The 19,886-nt window shown below is 36.2% G+C and overlaps 1 protein-coding gene and 1 pseudogene across 3 annotated transcripts; both read left to right on the top strand.

Moving 5' to 3' along the window:
* Positions 1–1,687: 1,687 nt before the first annotated feature.
* Positions 1,688–5,259, top strand: LOC142181895 (jasmonoyl--L-amino acid synthetase JAR6-like). 3 transcript variants are annotated; one of them, XM_075255550.1, is made up of 5 exons: positions 1,688–1,735; positions 2,710–3,021; positions 3,085–3,186; positions 3,699–4,492; positions 4,671–5,259. In XM_075255550.1, exons 2-5 carry the CDS (start codon positions 2,717–2,719, stop codon positions 5,210–5,212), a joined length of 1,743 nt encoding a protein of 580 aa, XP_075111651.1. In that variant the 5' UTR covers positions 1,688–1,735; positions 2,710–2,716; the 3' UTR covers positions 5,213–5,259. The 3 variants fall into 3 exon arrangements, with proteins under 3 accessions (XP_075111651.1, XP_075111646.1, XP_075111656.1); XM_075255545.1 differs by lacking the exon at positions 1,688–1,735 and adding an exon at positions 1,826–1,872; XM_075255555.1 differs by lacking the exon at positions 1,688–1,735 and adding an exon at positions 1,926–2,515.
* Positions 5,260–9,790: 4,531 nt separating this feature from the next.
* On the top strand, positions 9,791–12,285 carry LOC107806281 (jasmonoyl--L-amino acid synthetase JAR6-like; annotated as a pseudogene).
* The last annotated feature ends 7,601 nt before the right edge of the window (positions 12,286–19,886 follow it).

Consider the following 19,886-nt stretch of genomic DNA (forward strand, 5'->3'; position numbering starts at 1 on the left):
GTTATATACCTCTAATACTCGATATTTTACCTATATATGCAGTGAATTTTTCGATAAAGGATGGTCAATTGACCACCCTAACCAAAGTGTGGCTTCGCCCCCGGATAAAAGGGTTAGTCAATTATATTAAGGAAGTTCACAACTTCTCATGAAATTAAAACACAATTAGTAGTTTATTGCACCAATCATAAAACGTATGAGCTGTTCTATTGATTTGATGCTAAATCTGGTTAGTCAATTATTAAGGAAGTTCACGTGAAGTTAAGGTTGTAAACATGCCATTTCTATTTTCATCACTTGATATATATCGTTGAATATTCCTTTCTTTTTTGGTGGTGACCTCAGCTTATTTTCTCATTTGTTTTAGAAAAGAAAGTTAGAATAGTAAAAGTTAAACTGAATGGAAAGTTTTGTTGATTTATTATAGTATAAATAACTCTGGTAAAGTTAAAATACAAAAAAGTAATACTGTTCTACAATGTGCGCTACAAGTTTACACGAGCTCAATAAATTTTTTCACATTCATAAACTTCAAATTTTAGATCTGTTTTTGATTTTAAAAAAATAATAATAATATTTGAAGAGCAAGTGCCCAGTGCCCACCAATTAAATTGTTTTGATCAAGCATTTATGGACATTGCATATTAGCTATTAGGCTACAATTTGAGAGGATCACCATACTCATTAACTTTCACGGTAACGATACTGACTATGAATTTTTTAATGTAACTGGTAATATTATGCTTGTCTTTTCTCAGTGGTCAATTATTATAATCTTGAAAAAAAAGATAAAAATTTATTTGTAATCTCTATTGCATGTTCACTACTTCATCATTATCTCCCCAATAAAGAACATACCATAAAAATCAACAAAAGAAAAATATAATACTAATTCTTTAGCTTGTTACTCCCCAATAAATAAAAATAAAGATAAAAATAAAAAATTATTCAATAATTTGTTACTCCCCAATAAAGAACATTCCATAAAAATCAATTAATGGAATAGTTTGTTACTCCCCAATAAAGAAGATACCATAAAAATCAACAAATAAAAGTCAATTATTCTTTAGTTTGTTATCTCCCCAATACATAACATACCATAAAAAATCAATTAATGGAATATAATACTATTCTTGAATTTGTTATCTCACCCAATAAATAACATACCATAAAAATCAACAGATAAATTAAATTTATACAATTTGACATAATCACATATATAATATGGTAAATACTTAGCAACTGATGTTCAGATTAAACAATATCAACTTATGATGAATAAGTAAATTAATAAGATATAAATATACATTTATTTAATCAATCATAGTTAAGTAATTTTATCAATGTAAATATCAATTCCGAATAAAATTTGCAAAACTAACAACAAAAATATAGATAGGCCTTAAATTTTGGAAACGTAACATCATTGGGACTCTGAGTGCCAATAACGGCCGACTTGCGAAAAATCATCTCACACTCACTTTTATGTTTGTTAGCCGTAGCCATTCAACTTTAAATTCCACAAATGGACATACCTAATTTTCCAGTTAGACCTGAGATGTAAAGGGTTTTTTTGCAATAGTAGTAATTTATTAGGGGTATTTTCGGTATCACAAAAAAGTTTCTGGCCCCACCTTGGACGGCGTTTGCGTTCAGTCACCACTCACCAGCTATAAATATCTCTATTTCTCAAGAATCATTAACTTCATCATTTCTAAAGCAATTTATAACAGAGGTACATGCATGTGCAAAATATACTCATATGATTATGGTTTTTACAAATATTCATATGATTGCTTTGGTTTTTTGTGACTGAATTATTGGAAAGAGTTCTGCTTATATGTGGAATAAGCTTTTTGCTTCTGTGTCTGAGTAATTTTATGTCAAATTTTTTATTGTATTCATCTGCTTTCAATTATATCTTCTTTCTTTTTTTGGATTCTTGAGCCTCTTTTCGTCCTTTTCAATATTTTCCCTCTTTGGATATTCTTATGTTGGACCTTTTCTTTGTGAACTTTTTTGGAGTTTGGTCTGATTTTTGATTCACTGCATTAGTTGACTGCAAAAGACTTTTTTGAAATACTTTCATTTAGTAGACACTGAAGCATGGACTAATGCATCAGTCCAGCTACCTTTCAGTTTAATTAGTCTTAAATTTCACACACACACTCTGACACACAGTCACACACTTACACATTTATTTAGTATACATTTTCTTGTCTACACCATAATTTATATATTTTCTTGTCTTTGTGTGTATGTCTGAATAGCTATAGTAAAGGTTCCATGGAAGTGCTAGTTTTTTGTTTTTTGTTTTTGTTTTTTTTTTTGTATTTGTATATATGTCTGATAAGCTATAGAAAAGATTCCTTTTTGGGCTGTTTTATTACAAAACATCAGATAGATGTGATTTTACCCTTTGACTTTTTGTACTATGAACAATCAAGAACAGGAGAATTTGCAGCCTATGCTTATTTGACACCTCCTTTTATAAGCTAACTATCAGAGTTTTAAGGTTCTTATAAACAGCTTTTTAGGAGTTGATTCATAGAATTTTGACTTATCTCATGTATATATCCAATATCCACCCCCCCCCCCCAACAAAACAAACTATCCCCAACCCCACGTCTCAAATTCTTGAGACATTTCAATCCCAAGAAATATTATAAAGATGAAGTATTTCTTCTTATGATTAGCTATTTATTGCAGGAAAATCATGAAGATGTTGGTGGAGAAGATTGAGAAGAAGTTTGATCAAGAAAAAGTGATTGAGGAATTTGAGGATTTGACAAAAGATGCTGGCAGAATTCAAGAAGAGACACTTAAAAAGATACTGGAACAGAATGGAGGGACAGAATATTTGCAGCAATGGGGTTTGAATGGCAGAACTGATCCTCAGACTTTCAAGAATTGTATCCCTATTGTCACTCACAATGATTTGGATCCTTACATTCAAAGAATTGCTGATGGTGATCTTTCTCCAATTCTTAGTGGAAAACCAATTGAAACCATCTCATTGAGGTAAAGTAAACTTTTCTTGATATTTTTAAAGTTGAATGAGGAAATTGAATGGTTGGTTTGCAGTTCTGGTACTACTCAAGGGAAGCCAAAGTTTGTACCTTTCAATGATGAATTGATGGAGTCCACTATGCAGATATTCAAGACCTCTTTTGCCTTTAGGAACAGGTAATGCAATTTGTCATTTTCCTCTATTTATGCCCCACCCAGATAGGGGTAAAGTCTGCGTCCACTACCCTCCCCAGACCCCACTAGTGGGATTCTACTGGGTTGTTGTTGTTGTTCCATTTATGCATCTTTGGCAATTTGCTTGTCGAAAAAGGGCACCCATTGTACAAAGCATCCCACATTCACAAATAGTCCAGGGAAGGGCCGCACCCCAAGATGTGTGATGTAGACAGCCTATCTTAACGCAAACATTAGTGGCTGCTTCCACAGCTCAAACTCGTGACCTATAAGAGTAGGCATTGGCTCATAAAAATTTCTCTAAGCAGCCATGGAAAGTTAAAGAGTTTAAATGGTCATAAATGGGGGAGACACATAACTAACTTCTGTCACACTTCAGACTTTTCAATCCCAAGAAAAAGAAAAAAACTGGTCATTCTTTCTTCAAGTAAATTAAATGTTTGACATGTAATGGCTTAGCTAAATGTAATAGTTCTGTTTTTTTTCTCATTCAGAGAATTTCCAATTGGGAATGGGAAGGCTTTGCAGTTTATTTACAGCAGAAAACAGTTCAAAACAAAGGGAGGTTTGGCAGCTGGAACAGCCACTACCAATGTGTACAGAAATGCACAATTCAAGAAGACAATGAAAGCAATGTGTACTCCATGTTGTAGTCCTGATGAAGTAATATTTGGTCCTGACTTTCACCAATCCTTGTACTGCCACCTTTTGTGTGGGCTCATTTTTCGCGATGAAGTTCAAGTTGTTTCGTCTGCCTTTGCCCATAGCATTGTCCATGCTTTACGAACTTTTGAACAAGTATGGGAAGCACTTATTGTTGACATAAGAGATGGAGTCCTATCGAGTAGAGTCACTGTCCCGTCCATAAGATTAGCCATGTCAAAGTTGCTGAAGCCTGATCCGGAACTGGCCGATACAATTTATAATAAGTGCTCAAGATTAAGCAATTGGTACGGCTTGATTCCTGAACTCTTCCCAAATACAAGGTACATATATGGTATTATGACAGGATCAATGGAACCTTACTTGAAGAAACTGAGGCATTATGCTGGGGAGTTACCTTTATTGAGTGCAGATTATGGTTCTTCCGAAGGATGGGTTGGAGTAAACGTTAACCCGAAATTGCCCCCTGAGCTAGTCACTTATGCAGTATTGCCAAATATTGCTTATTTCGAATTCATTCCTCTCGGGGAAAATCTGAATGGCATGGAGAAAGCAAATTCTCCTGTGGGTCTGACTGAAGTTAAACTTGGTGAAGAGTATGAAATTCTCATTACCAATTTTGCAGGTACAATTTAAAGGCTCAGACTTTATACTGAAGCCTCAGTGTTTTATTTGATAACATTAAGTCATCAAATAAATTCAGCTGAATGAGACACTTCCTCTCTGGTTTTCACTTAGTCTACAGGATTTTCGTTATATGCACTGACAGTATAATTGACGAGTTTATGAATGTGTATACGCAGGTTTATATCGTTATAGACTAGGTGATGTGGTAAAGGTAAAAGGCTTTCACAATGGGACTCCAGAACTCCAGTTTGTTTGCAGAAGGAACCTTCTCCTGAGCATCAACATAGACAAGAATACAGAGAAAGATTTACAACTAGCAGTGGAAGCCGCATCAAAGCGCTTAGTAGACGAAAAACTAGAAGTGGTGGACTTCACGAGCCAAGTCAACGTCTCAGCTGATCCGGGGCACTATGTGATCTTCTGGGAACTGAGTGGTGAAGCAACTGATGAAATGTTGCAAGACTGCTGCAACTGTTTGGACAGCTCGTTCATCGATGCAGGCTACGTGAGCTCCCGGAAAGTGAATGCAATTGGAGCACTTGAGCTGAGGATAGTGAAGAGGGGAACATTTCATAAGATATTAGACCATTTTGTTGGATTAGGAGGTGCAGTTAGCCAGTTTAAGACTCCTAGATGTGTTGGTCCAAAGAATAGCTCATTGCTCCAAATACTGTCTAGTAATGTTGTTGAGACCTATGTTAGTACTGCCTTCTGTTGAACTAAGTACTTAATAATTCACATAATTATAATATCTTTCTCCTTAAATCTATTATTTCCGTTCTATGATTTTGCTGTTAACATATTGCTTCTATTTAGAATAATTTGCCAAATAAATAATTTATATTTATTAAAAGTAATTTTATGGAATCAATTTAGAACTAAGAGTGGATAGAGACATAAATTACATTGTATGACTCAATTTGGAATTAAAAATATTGCAATGATCAGTTCATTTATATTGTTAACAGATTGAAGAATGTGTAACGGCAGAATATGAATGCCAAAATTCTCTATAACGGATTGTGTATTTATTACTGCAAAATATTCTTCATTGAATGCTATCGGGTGACAGACATCCGTTTGTCTTCGCCAGCAATATTCCCTTCGAGGGTTTCCCGGTGCCAACCGAAGCTACTACTGTCGGTCTTGGTTTCTACCTATCTTCAATTCCACGTGTCACTCTATTGTACGAGTATTTATTATCAACCAATTTTTCCCTATACGGTAATCCAGTGGTCTAGCGTTTTCAAAGTGAGGTATTATTTATGGGTTTGAATCCCTATTTAAATATTTTTATTTGCTAAATTTGTTTGCCAAAATAAACTGGAGACCCCGTATGTGCTCTATTTGACTCTTTTTCAATCAAAAAATTTCCTAATAAATAACTCTTAAACTTAAAATTTTTGTAAAAATAAACAACTAATCTTAAATATTGCTTCTTAGATAAAATTTACAATTTAAAAGTCAAGCTCTATAAAAAAAAATTTCAACAAAAGCTCTCTACATCCTACAGACACTCTCGACTCTCTTTACTTTGATTTTATGCTTACTTTCATTAGTAAGTTTTTTTTGGTCTTATTTTATGTTAGTTTTTGTTTATAGAATTATAGTTCTATTACCAGTGTTTTAATTGTTTAGCTAAATGTTGCGTAGTTTGATTCATAAAAAAAATTATCGACTGTTTGAATACCCTTGACAAGGTTCCTGGCTACACCACTGTCTCAGTCATCGTAACATAAACAGTGCTTATCAACACTTCTTCGCTAGAAACATCAATTGCTTATTTTGAGTTTTAGAACGTCTATTCAAACACACAGAAACGGAGTGAATTTTGGGACCATAATTTTAACTGTTAATGACTGGGTTCGAATTTAATATTTATACATATTTCATAAATTCAAAACACTAAATATGCTATTTGAGTAAAAGTTATTGGGTTCGGCCAAACTCGTAAGTCGATTTATGCCTCCGCCCGGCAAACACATAATTGCTTATGTATAAGGTCCGCTCCATTTGTTCTAGCATTGATCACTGCATGCAATAGCTACGAGAAACTAACCACGCTAAAATATATAGAAACAAACAACAGAAATCATGCACTTAAAGTAAGGATGAAAAAGTGTATTTACAAAATACAGGAAATATAAACTGAACAGGTTTTTGCTTATTTATTTATCTTTATAACTAATCTTCTTCCAAGAATTAATCCTGTTGCAAATTTTAATAATTCCCCATTTTACCTTCTTTGGTTCTTCTCTTCTTCCTCCATCAGCATGCTTTCTCTTCCACCCAACTTTCCTCTCCATTAAACCACTGAAAAAGTTCTTCATTGAAGACCCTTTGACCTTATTTGAAGTAGCAGCCTCTGCATGAGAAGATTCATGACTTATTATTATGTCCTTTCTTGATCCACTAAGACATGGTAATTCCATGAGATGTCTATCAATGACATGGTTGAGTGCAACCAATTCATAGGAGTCATATAAAGGGCTACCACAATCCCATATCTTTAAAGCTTCATCTTCATCTTCTTTCTTCACATCTTCTTCTTCTTCTTCTTCTTCTTCTCTTATTTTCATATTGGCAACAATAGAGTTCTTTTTTCCATTATCTGCAGGCATGTTCTCTATAGACAGAGATTCTATGACAATGAAATTTGAGCTGGCTATATAATTAATTGAGAGACTTAGTAGCGAAGCCAGAAATATTTTCAAGTGTGTTCAAACTTGAAAGATGGTAAAAGAAATTATCGGTAAAGGGTGTTCAATATATGTTTTATCCATCTAAAATCAGTATATTATTTATATACACAGTGTAATTTTTCGTAATATTTCGACGAAGGGTGATCAACTGATTTTTAGCAAAAGTTGGCTTCGCCCCTGAAGAGACCTGTGATCTTAAACGTGTCTTTACTCTTGTATGACAGTAAGATTTTTGAAATGTGTAATCTTAAATATGTTATTATTTATATGATTATAAAAGTTTGTCATTAAAATAAATCGGGAAATTTAAGTTACATTATTTTCAACTTTAAAATGAAATCTTTTTTTTGGGCATATTTACAAAGAAAATAGCATCAGCAGAAAGAGAATAAGTTAATTAGGGTCAACTGATATTGTTTCCTTCAGATTTTCAAGTCAACCTCCGTTCATTCAAAAGGAAGCAGTCACATTGTTACGTCATGAGCTATCCTTCAAACATATCTATATGCCCCAGAAAATTGTCAAATTTAAAGGTAAATTTAGAGTTTGAAGCTATGAATTTAAAATTTTGATTCTTTTAAGTTATTTAATATAAATTATAATTTATATATATTCAATAAATTTTTTTAAGATAAATATAAAATTTAGACTAGAACAATTAGATGTTGTGGAGCTCATAAGATATACTCTACCTTTGCCCTGTCACTTTCTCCCAAGCGGGTAAACATATACATGACGGGATTCAGTAAGTTGTGTGACCCTCGCAAGTGACAAGGTCTAACGAAAGTTTTACTTTTGGCAAGTATAATTTAGCATTTAAGTTTTTCAGTTTTGAGATAAGAATTGGTTTTGAAATTTTTCATGATAAGGGAATTTAGCTTAGAACTTATTTTGCTAACAAGAATTGGTTAACACTCACAGATGTTCCCAATATCAAACTGGGGCAGAAAAATTTCTTTCGTTTTGTCTGTTCTTTTGCAATCAGGCGGCCACCTAGAGAACAAGGGAAAACAACTCAAGTTTCAAAGGAAAGGGGGTCGTGTTCAGCAATCAGGCACCCACCTGGAAAACAAAGGGAAAACAATTCAAGTTTCAGAGGAAAGGAAGACAATTCAAGTGTTGGAAATCAGGAGCCCACTTGGAGAACAAAAGGAAAGTAGTTCAAGTGTTGGAAATCAGGAGCCCGCCTGGACAACAAAGGGAAAGCAATGCAAGTGTTGGAAATCAGGAGCCCACCTGGAGAACAAAGGGAAAACAATTCAAATGTTGGAAATCAGGAGCCCACCTGGAGAACAAAGGGAAAATAGTTCAAGTGTTGGAAATCAGGCGCCCACTTGGAGAATAAAGGGAAAGCAATTCAAGTGTTGGAAATCAGGAGCCCACCTGGAGAACAAAGGGAAAGCAGTTCAAGTGTTGGAAATCATGAGCCCACCTGGATAACAAAGGGAAAGCAATGCAAGTGTTAGAAATCAGGAGCCCACCCGGAGAATAAAGGGAAAGCAGTTCAAGTGTTGGAAATCAGGAGCCTACCTGGAGAACAAAGGGAAAGCAATTCAAGTGTTGGAAATAGGAGCCCACCTGGAGAACAAAGGGAAAACAATTCAAGTGTTGGTAATCAGGCGCCCATTTGGAGAACAAAGGGAAGCAGTTCAAGTCTCAAGGAAAAACAATGCAAATGTTGGTAATCAGGAGCCCACCTAGAGAACAAAGGGAAGTAACAATGTTCAAAGGAAGACGGTTCAAGTTCAGCAATCAGGAGCCCACCTGGAAAACAAAGGGAAAACGAGTCAAGTTTCGAGGGAAAAACAGTACAAGGGTTGGTAATCAGGAGCCCACCTAGAGAACAAAGGGAAAGACAGTCCAAGTTTCGAAGGAAGAAATTTCGAGTATTGGCAATCAGTCACCTACCTGGAGAATAAGGGAATTCATTTCAAAATGCAATTCAAGTCAGCAACAAAAGAAGCTCGCGGCAAGAATGCAGGTCAACAGTCCGAGATGACCAACAGAAGTAGTCTCAATCCAGAATAAAAAAGAGGGGAAAAAGAAAAAAAGAGAAGTGAATCCAAAATACATAAGTAGAGAAAGATGTGAACTGCTCATGACGTGGTTGAAGTCACAAGCACCACATGTCCGATCTTGATCCGGAAAGCTGAAGAAAAGCGAGCTAGCACCTGCAGCTAACAAACGCCAAGGTTCAAATCTAAAGTCTGCATGAAGAGCCATTCAATACTCAAGATCAAGTTTCAGAAGACTTATAGATAGGAATCTTGTAACTCATAGTTGATAGACTTAGCTAGTCTTTTTCATTTTTTGATTTTTGATGTAATAACAGGACCGCGGACCGGAACCTCGGCCGAACGACACCTCGACCAGCTCTCCACCTCAGTATACTCCATCATCTCACTCACTTCTGAACTATACGTGGCTTGATTCCTTTATATCCAAGGATAGCTCAGCTACCAGAGCTCGGTCACATTCTCCTTTCTTTTAGCTTTTGGTCTCTTTAAATAAGGGTCGGGTCAAAAAACATGTCTAGTCGTTCTTTGTCTGAAAACTCTTCGCGTTTCCAGTCAAAGAGGGACAACTGTAGACATATGATTTTTGAGGATTTGACAAAAGATGCTGGCAGAATTCAAGAAGAGACACTTAAAAAGATACTGGAACAGAATGGAGGGACAAAATATTTGCAGCAATGGGGTTTGAATGGCAGAACTGATCCTCAGACTTTCAAGAATTGTATCCCTATTGTCACTCACAATGATTTGGATCCTTACATTCAAAGAATTGCTGATGGTGATCTTTCTCCCATTCTTAGTGGAAAACCAATTGAAACCATCTCATTGAGGTAAAGTAAACTTTTCTTGATATTTTTAAAGTTGAATGAGGAAATTGAATGGTTGGTTTGCAGTTCTGGTACTACTCAAGGGAAGCCAAAGTTTGTACCTTTCAATGATGAATTGATGGAGTCCACTATGCAGATATTCAAGACCTCTTTTGCCTTTAGGAACAGGTAATGCAATTTGTCATTTTCCTCTATTTATGCCCCACCCAGACAGGGGTAAAGTCTGCGTCCACTACCCTCCCCAGACCCCACTAGTGGGATTCTCCTGGGTTGTTGTTGTTGTTGTTGTTCTATTTATGCATCTTTGGCAATTTGCTTGTCGAAAAAGGGCACCCATTGTACAAAGCATCCCACATTCAAAAATAGTCCGGGGAAGGGCCGCACCCCAAGATGTGTGATGTAGACAGCCTATCTTAACGCAAACATTAGTGGCTGCTTCCACAGCTCAAACTCGTGACCTATAAGAGTAGGCATTGGCTCATAAAAATTTCTCTAAGCAGCCATGGAAAGTTAAAGAGTTTAAATGGTCATAAATGGGGGAGACACATAACTAACTTCTGTCACACTTCAAACTTTTCAATCCCAAGAAAAAGAAAAAAACTGGTCATTCTTTCTTCAAGTAAATTAAATGTTTGATATGTAATGGCTTAGCTAAATGTAATAGTTCTGTTTTTTTTCTCATTCAGAGAATTTCCAATTGGGAATGGGAAGGCTTTGCAGTTTATTTACAGCAGAAAACAGTTCAAAACAAAGGGAGGTTTGGCAGCTGGAACAGCCACTACCAATGTGTACAGAAATGCACAATTCAAGAAGACAATGAAAGCAATGTGTACTCCATGTTGTAGTCCTGATGAAGTAATATTTGGTCCTGACTTTCACCAATCCTTGTACTGCCACCTTTTGTGTGGGCTCATTTTTCGCGATGAAGTTCAAGTTGTTTCGTCTGCCTTTGCCCATAGCATTGTCCATGCTTTACGAACTTTTGAACAAGTATGGGAAGCACTTGTTGTTGACATAAGAGATGGAGTCCTATCGAGTAGAGTCACTGTCCCGTCCATAAGATTAGCCATGTCAAAGTTGCTGAAGCCTGATCCGGAACTGGCCGATACAATTTATAATAAGTGCTCAAGATTAAGCAATTGGTACGGCTTGATTCCTGAACTCTTCCCAAATACAAGGTACATATATGGTATTATGACAGGATCAATGGAACCTTACTTGAAGAAACTGAGGCATTATGCTGGGGAGTTACCTTTATTGAGTGCAGATTATGGTTCTTCCGAAGGATGGGTTGGAGTAAACGTTAACCCGAAATTGCCCCCTGAGCTAGTCACTTATGCAGTATTGCCAAATATTGCTTATTTCGAATTCATTTCTCTCGGGGAAAATCTGAATGGCATGGAGAAAGCAAATTCTCCTGTGGGTCTGACTGAAGTTAAACTTGGTGAAGAGTATGAAATTCTCATTACCAATTTTGCAGGTACAATTTAAAGGCTCAGACTTTATACTGAAGCCTCAGTGTTTTATTTGATAACATTAAGTCATCAAATAAATTCAGCTGAATGAGACACTTCCTCTCTGGTTTTCACTTAGTCTACAGGATTTTCGTTATGTGCACTGACAGTATAATTGACGAGTTTATGAATGTGTATACGCAGGTTTATATCGTTATAGACTAGGTGATGTGGTATAGGTAAAAGGCTTTCACAATGGGACTCCAGAACTCCAGTTTGTTTGCAGAAGGAACCTTTTCCTGAGCATCAACATAGACAAGAATACAGAGAAAGATTTACAACTAGCAGTGGAAGCCGCATCAAAGCGCTTAGTAGACGAAAAACTAGAAGTGGTGGACTTCACGAGCCAAGTCAACGTCTCAGCTGATCCGGGGCACTATGTGATCTTCTGGGAACTGAGTGGTGAAGCAACTGATGAAATGTTGCAAGACTGCTGCAACTGTTTGGACAGCTCGTTCATCGATGCAGGCTACGTGAGCTCCCGGAAAGTGAATGCAATTGGAGCACTTGAGCTGAGGATAGTGAAGAGGGGAACATTTCATAAGATATTAGACCATTTTGTTGGATTAGGAGGTGCAGTTAGCCAGTTTAAGACTCCTAGATGTGTTGGTCCAAAGAATAGCTCATTGCTCCAAATACTGTCTAGTAATGTTGTTGAGACCTATGTTAGTACTGCCTTCTGTTGAACTAAGTACTTAATAATTCACATAATTATAATATCTTTCTCCTTAAATCTATTATTTCCGTTCTATGATTTTGCTGTTAACATATTGCTTCTATTCAGAATAATTTGCCAAATAAATAATTTATATTTATTAAAAGTAATTTTATGGAATCAATTTAGAACTAAGAGTGGATAGAGACATAAATTACATTGTATGACTCAATTTGGAATTAAAAATATTGCAATGATCAGTTCATTTATATTGTTAACAGATTGAAGAACGTGTAACGGCAGAATATGAATGCCAAAATTCTCTATAACGGATTGTGCATTTATTACTGCAAAATATTCTTCAGTGAATGCTATCGGGTGACAGACATTCGTTTGTCTTCGCCAGCAATATTCCCTTCGAGGGTTTCCCGGTGCCAACCGAAGCTACTACCGTCGGTCTTGGTTTCTACTTATCTTCAATTCCACGTGTCACTCTATTGTACGAGTATTTATTATCAACCGATTTTTCCCTATACAGTAATCCAGTGGTCTAGCGTTTTCAAAGTGAGGTATTATTTATGGGTTTGAATCCCTATTTAAATATTTTTATTTGATAAATTTGTTTGCCAAAATAAACTGGAGACCCCGTATGTGCTCTATTTGACTCTTTTTCAATCAAAAAATTTCCTAATAAATAACTCTTAAACTTAAAATTTTTGTAAAAATAAACAACTAATCTTAAATATTGCTTCTTAGATAAAATTTACAATTTAAAAGTCAAGCTCTATAAAAAAAAATTTCAACAAAAGCTCTCTACATCCTACAGACACTCTCGACTCTCTTTACTTTGATTTTATGCTTACTTTCATTAGTAAGTTTTTTTTGGTCTTATTTTATGTTAGTTTTTGTTTATAGAATTATAGTTCTATTACCAGTGTTTTAATTGTTTAGCTAAATGTTGCGTAGTTTGATTCATAAAAAAAATTATCGACTGTTTGAATACCCTTGACAAGGTTCCTGGCTACACCACTGTCTCAGTCATCGTAACATAAACAGTGCTTATCAACACTTCTTCGCTAGAAACATCAATTGCTTATTTTGAGTTTTAGAACGTCTATTCAAACACACAGAAACGGAGTGAATTTTGGGACCATAATTTTAACTGTTAATGTCTGGGTTCGAATTTAATATTTATACATATTTCATAAATTCAAAACACTAAATATGCTATTTGAGTAAAAGTTATTGAGTTCGGCCAAACCCGTAAGTCGATTTATGCCTCCGCCCCGGCAAACACATAATTGCTTATGTATAAGGTCCGCTCCATTTGTTCTAGCATTGATCACTGCATGCAATAGCTACGAGAAACTAACCACGCTAAAATATATAGAAACAAACAACAGAAATCATGCACTTAAAGTAAGGATGAAAAAGTGTATTTACAAAATACAGGAAATATAAACTGAACAGGTTTTTGCTTATTTATTTATCTTTATAACTAATCTTCTTCCAAGAATTAATCCTGTTGCAAATTTTAATAATTCCCCATTTTACCTTCTTTGGTTCTTCTCTTCTTCCTCCATCAGCATGCTTTCTCTTCCACCCAACTTTCCTCTCCATTAAACCACTGAAAAAGTTCTTCATTGAAGACCCTTTGACCTTATTTGAAGTAGCAGCCTCTGCATGAGAAGATTCATGACTTATTATTATGTCCTTTCTTGATCCACTAAGACATGGTAATTCCATGAGATGTCTATCAATGACATGGTTGAGTGCAACCAATTCAAAGGAGTCATATAAAGGGCTACCACAATCCCATATCTTTAAAGCTTCATCTTCATCTTCTTTCTTCTCATCTTCTTCTTCTTCTCTTATTTTCATATTGGCAACAATAGAGTTCTTTTTTCCATTATCTGCAGGCATGTTCTCTATAGACAGAGATTCTATGACAATGAAATTTGAGCTGGCTATATAATTAATTGAGAGACCTAGTAGCGAAGCCAGAAATGTTTTCAAGTGTGTTCAAACTTGAAAGATGGTAAAAGAAATTATCGGTAAAGGGTGTTCAATATATGTTTTATCCATCTAAAATCAGTATATTATTTATATACACAATGTAATTTTTCGTAATATTTCGACGAACGGTGATCAACTGATTTTTAGCAAAAGGTGGCTTCGCCCCTGAAGAGACCTGTGGTCTTAAACGTGTCATTACTCTTGTATGACAATAAGATTTTTGAAATGTGTAATCTTAAATATGTTATTATTTATATGATTATAAAAGTTTGTCATTAAAATAAATCGGAAAATTTAAGTTACATTATTTTCACCTTTAAAATGAAATCTTTTTTTTGGGCATATTTACAAAGAAAATAGCATCAGCAGAAAGAGAATAAGTTAATTAGGGTCAACTGATATTGTTTCCTTCAGATTTTCAAGTCAACCTCCGTTCATTCAAAAGGAAGCAGTCACATTGTTACGTCATGAGCTATCCTTCAAACATATCTATATGCCCCAGAAAATTGTCAATTTTAAAGGTAAATTTAGAGTTTGAAGCTATGAATTTAAAATTTTAATTCTTTTAAATTATTTAATATAAATTATAATTTATATATATTCAATAAATTTTTTTAAGATAAATATAAAATTTAGACTAGAACAATTAGATGTTGTGGAGCTCATGAGATATACTCTACCTTTGCCCTGTCACTTTCTCCCAAGCGGGTAAACATAGACATCAGCACTCGTCCATAAAGCTAAAACCAAAAGTGGATCAACAGACCCACTTCAACAATATTGCACTTTGATCTGATCATCGGAACCGACAAGTGCCAGTAATTTTGTCCTATTAGGATTAGTTAAATTTTGAAGTGACCCATGACTACGAGTCAACCTGAGCCCAAGATCATCCCAAAAGTTCGGTTGGGGGTGGGGGTTGGTTCAAAATATTTGGCATGTACGTATTCAAATTCAAGTCAGTGGGTGCAACAACAAATTAGGCGATACAGAATATTTTATGGGCGAAAAACATAACGTTGACCAAGTCAATATGAAAGAAGCCTTCGAATACTACTGCCATGTGTTATTAATAGGATGCAATAACTTGACCTCAAAGGATCCACATCACGAGAAGACAACGTGTCGTCGACAAGATCGAAGTGAATCGGTAAAAGAAGAAGACGAGGACGAGCACTCCTTTTCGAAAAGCAATTACGGTTAGTTTTAGGGTTACTATTCCCTAGAGAATATTGAAATATTCTTTCCAATTGTACTATCTAGGGTTTTGTGTCCCATATACCCTTATAAATAGAAATATATATAGTTATGTGAGGGGATTGGATATCCATGGTAAAGAACAACATATTGACATTTTCTGAGCATTCTCTCTTTATCACATACATACAAAGTTCACATTTTACATCTTTATCTATATTTTCTTCCCTGATTCAAGAAGGATCCGAATATTCAAAGGCTTATCATTACCCATTATTGTCAAAGGAATTATTGGGGAATCTCATCTTTGTCGGGTGACCTTTATTCATTTATTTACTTAAATGCCGTTTATTGTCATTTATTGATCTCTTCCATATTCTTGAGTTACTCATTACTCCATTACTGGTATTATTTATTGTTATTCAACAATACACATGGGATACTTCCCATAAATACACTTGATCTATTATTTGGATATTAATATTGATTTAGATTAACTCCCTTTTCACTATAAATCTAATTGTATAAACCTAGATCTAGATTTTGGATTATACAGTTTGGCGCCTGTGTATAGGGTAAATATGTTCATATTTAATACTTGCATAATTAAGTGACACGTGGAGCCGAAGGCAGATGAAAATCGAGGCAAATGGCAATTAGGTCCGAAGGCAGCAATCTCGTTTGTCCTCGAAGGGAATGATGTTCATAAAGACAAAATAAATGCCTGCCACCCGGTAGCATTTAACGGAGAATATTCTATAGCATTAAGTAGGTAGTTCGTTACAGAGAATATGACATACATTGTCTACCATTACATATTCTTCAATGCCCCCATAATTATCATTTAAGAGGGGCTTTGATCCTAAGACCTTGTTCCTTAGGAACAACTATAAGTAGTGAGTATAACGGCCATTGTAAGGAACACAAATTTTCTCTCAAGCCTATACTACACACTATTCAAAGCTTAATAATATTTTATCTTTTTGCTTATTAATATCATAACTGTTGCCTCCGGAAGCTCTCTCCTGGAACCAGATTTTCTATTGTCTTATCTCAATTTCAATGTTAAGTCTTATGTTATCGTTTAATTTTTTTATTATTATTTTAGGATTAAATCAATTCACTTGTCTATAAACCACGTATAAATTCAACTGTATCGTTTTATGGGTAAACAGTTTGGCGCCCACTGTAGAGCTTAGATAGTTATGTAATCAAGTTGACCCTTGCATCTATTACTAACTCGTTTAATTCTTTGATCTTAGCAAAAATCATAGAATATGACAAAAGACGATGTCAATATCGCACACAACGTTGAGGCTCAAGGAAATCAGCCTCAACACAAAAATTCGATTAGTGATACTCGCAATAAGGGGGATGAAGCCACGCCGGTCCATGGAGTGCAATATCCACGACATGTTCGAGAGGCAACCCCTGATGATGCTGCAGACGAGCATGTCGCTACACCTCTCACGGAAATATCAGGTCATGACAGAGTTGAGACAGGCATTATCAAGTGCTTCCAGCAATGCGAATGGACGAGGTCCAATTCCTCCCGGTGCTCCCGCAAGCCAAACAACGCAAAAGGTTGATAACAATACCCCAAGGGTCAAAGTCGGTTTTGACAAGGCTCGGGGAGGGGAGGGGCGCGGTAGCGGATCCAGTAACAACAATGAGAATAATCCCTTTAAAACTGAACTTATGCGGTTTTTGAGGGAAATAAACACCCAAATGGATCATATTCTAGGTGCACCACCGGTATTGAAAGGACCAGACTAAAAGAAATACACCAGTTGCCGTTCAAACCAAGCGCATCACCAGAATTGATCTCGAAGTGGTTCAAGATGCCAGACATGAAGAAGTATGATGGGACTTCGAATCCTCAGGAGCACATCGCCAGCTATACAACGGCAGTGAAAGGGAATGATTTAGCTCCGCACGAGATTAAGTCAGCTTTATTGAAAAAATTCGGGGAGACCCTCACGAAGTGGGCCTTGACATGGTATTCGCTCTTGCCCGAGCAATCAATAGATTCCTTCGAGATGCTCACAGATTCTTTTATCAAGGCCCATGCTGGGGCCAGAAAGGTACAAGCCCGAAAGCTGACATATTTAGGATTGCACAAGGAGAGTCCGAATTGCTGCGCGAGTTCGTGACCAGATTCTAGAAAGAAAGGATGCTGCTACCGGTTGTACTTGACGAATGGGCAACTGAAGCATTTACTAAAGGGATGAATCCAAAAATCTTCGATGCTTCCCATAAATTTAAAGATAAGACTTGAGGATGATCAGCTTGGTTTTCCGGCATCAACCAAAGGTCGGGACCGGGAGAAGAATAAGGATAAATCAAAGGATGATTTCGACATTGATCAACGATCTTCAAGAGGTCGGTTTTTGCCATATGAAAGGGTTGAAGGATGCGGTAGAGGTTTCCGATCGTCGGATAGATTCACTACCGATAGGATAATGGATCGCGATCGGAATAGCAGATCATTGCTGGATAAGGAGATATCTGGTTCCCGAGATTCCTCCTACCCCAAGCTGCTGGAATACAACTTCAACATCAGTGTAATGGAACTAGTATTGACTATGAGGAATATTAAGGAAGTATGGTTCCCGAAGCCAATGAGATCTGATCCCAGTCAGAAGTATCCTAATTTGTGGTCCGAATGCCTTGGTAATATCTCTTTATGATTTAGATTTTAAAATTTAACATGTTTTAGTGGATCCAGGAATTTCAGCCAATATTATCTAGTAGAGAATGCCGGAGCAAGCCAAGTTGACCAGAAGTATCATTCTGGTCGCAAAACTCCTCGTCGACTTCAATTTGGCAAGCGTGACAACCCAAGGAGAGATCCTGCTGCCCACGAATGACGAAGGGGTAATGAAGACGACCCTTTTTGAGGTAGTAGCCGACGATATGGGCTACAATATTATCCTGGGGAGAACACGGTTGTACGAGATGAAGGCCATTCCATTAACATACCATCAATTACTTAAATTCAAAACTCCAGAGGGAATTAAACATATAAGAGGAGACTAACATGTGGCAAGGGAGATGAATGCAACCTCAGTTTCCAGTAGCAAAGGGAAGGTACATGCAACCTAGCAGTTACAGGAACCGACGTCTACTCCCGAACCGAGAAAAGTCAACCAGGGGAGGAGTCGTCAAAATCCTATCAGGTACCAAGATATCTCCAGGTACCAGAAGAAATGGACACAACAAAGTCCACAACGGAAGAACTTCAGCAAGTCGCATTGTTCAAAAGGTTCTTAGAGAGAAAGTTTCACTTAGGGACAGGACTAAACCCCGAGTTGAGGTTAGGATTTATAAAGTTTCTTAAACTTAACATTGACTGTTTTGCGTGATCACATGCGGATATGAAAAGTATCCCGCCGAAAGTGGCCATGCACAAACTAAGCCTGGATCCTAACATGCCTCCGGTGAGGCAGAAAAAATGCCATATTACTAAGGTCAGAAAAAAATTCTTCAAAGAAGAGATAACTCGTTGGCTTGATATCGGTTCAATCCGAGAGGTAAAGTATCCTGACTGGCTAGCTAACATAGTAGTAGTTCCAAAGAAGAATATTTAATTTTGCATGTGCATATACGTAGCAATTGCATGGTTAAGTCTTTAAGCGTAGGTGATCATCTTAAACACCTGCAAGAAACCTTTTACATCCTAAAGAAGCACAACATGAAGCTTAACCCCGAGAAGTGTGCATTTGGAGTCAGCTCTGGTAAGGTCTTGGGACTCCTAGTGTTGAAAAGGGGGATTGAAGTCAATCTCGATAAAACTAAAGTCATTGAAGACATCCCTGACAAGCTATCAAGGTAAAAGAGGTTCAAAGATTGACAAGAAGACTAGCCACTTTAAGCAGGTTCATTTTCCGATCTTCAAAGAAATATCATCACTTCTTTTCACTTCTCAAAAAGAAGAACAACTTCAAATGGACTCCGGAATACCGGCAGGCTCTGAAGGATTTAAAACGTTATTTATCGAGTCCTCCATTACTGTCAAAATTGGAGGAATGCGAACAACTATTGAATTACTTAGCGGTCTCGAAGGTACCGGTAAGTGTCGTTTTAGTTCGTGAGGACAAAGTTATGCAATCTCCTATCTATTATGTTAGTAACATTTTAATGGGAGTAGAATATCACTACCCGCATCTAGAAATATTGGTGCAAGTTCTCGTAGTTGCCGCTCGAAAGTGTAGGCCTTATTTCCAAATTGATTTGCTTGCCTTTTATTTGTTCAAATATTTATTAGTTATCCCTTCAAATTATTTTGGGATGATTTAATCATCCAAATTTACTATTTATACCCAAACGTGTGTTTTATAGCATTTTACTTCATTTCATATAACTACATTTGTATTTTTGAGCTATTTACACAATTTTTGCAATAACAACCTATATTCTATACATAATTATATTTATCACATTATTTATGCTAAAATAGTATTTTT

Source organism: Nicotiana tabacum, chromosome 1 (assembly GCF_000715075.1).
Source record: "Nicotiana tabacum cultivar K326 chromosome 1, ASM71507v2, whole genome shotgun sequence".
NCBI lineage: Eukaryota > Viridiplantae > Streptophyta > Magnoliopsida > Solanales > Solanaceae > Nicotiana > Nicotiana tabacum.

Excerpts from the sequence above, each read along its gene's own strand:
- LOC142181895 (XM_075255545.1), top strand. The coding sequence starts at position 1,841 with ATGTGGAATAAGCTTTTTGCTTCTGTGTCTGA. Across the intron at positions 3,187-3,698 it reads TCTTTTGCCTTTAGGAACAG|AGAATTTCCAATTGGGAATG; the intron begins GTAATGCAATTT and ends TTTCTCATTCAG. Across the intron at positions 4,493-4,670 it reads TCTCATTACCAATTTTGCAG|GTTTATATCGTTATAGACTA; the intron begins GTACAATTTAAA and ends GTGTATACGCAG.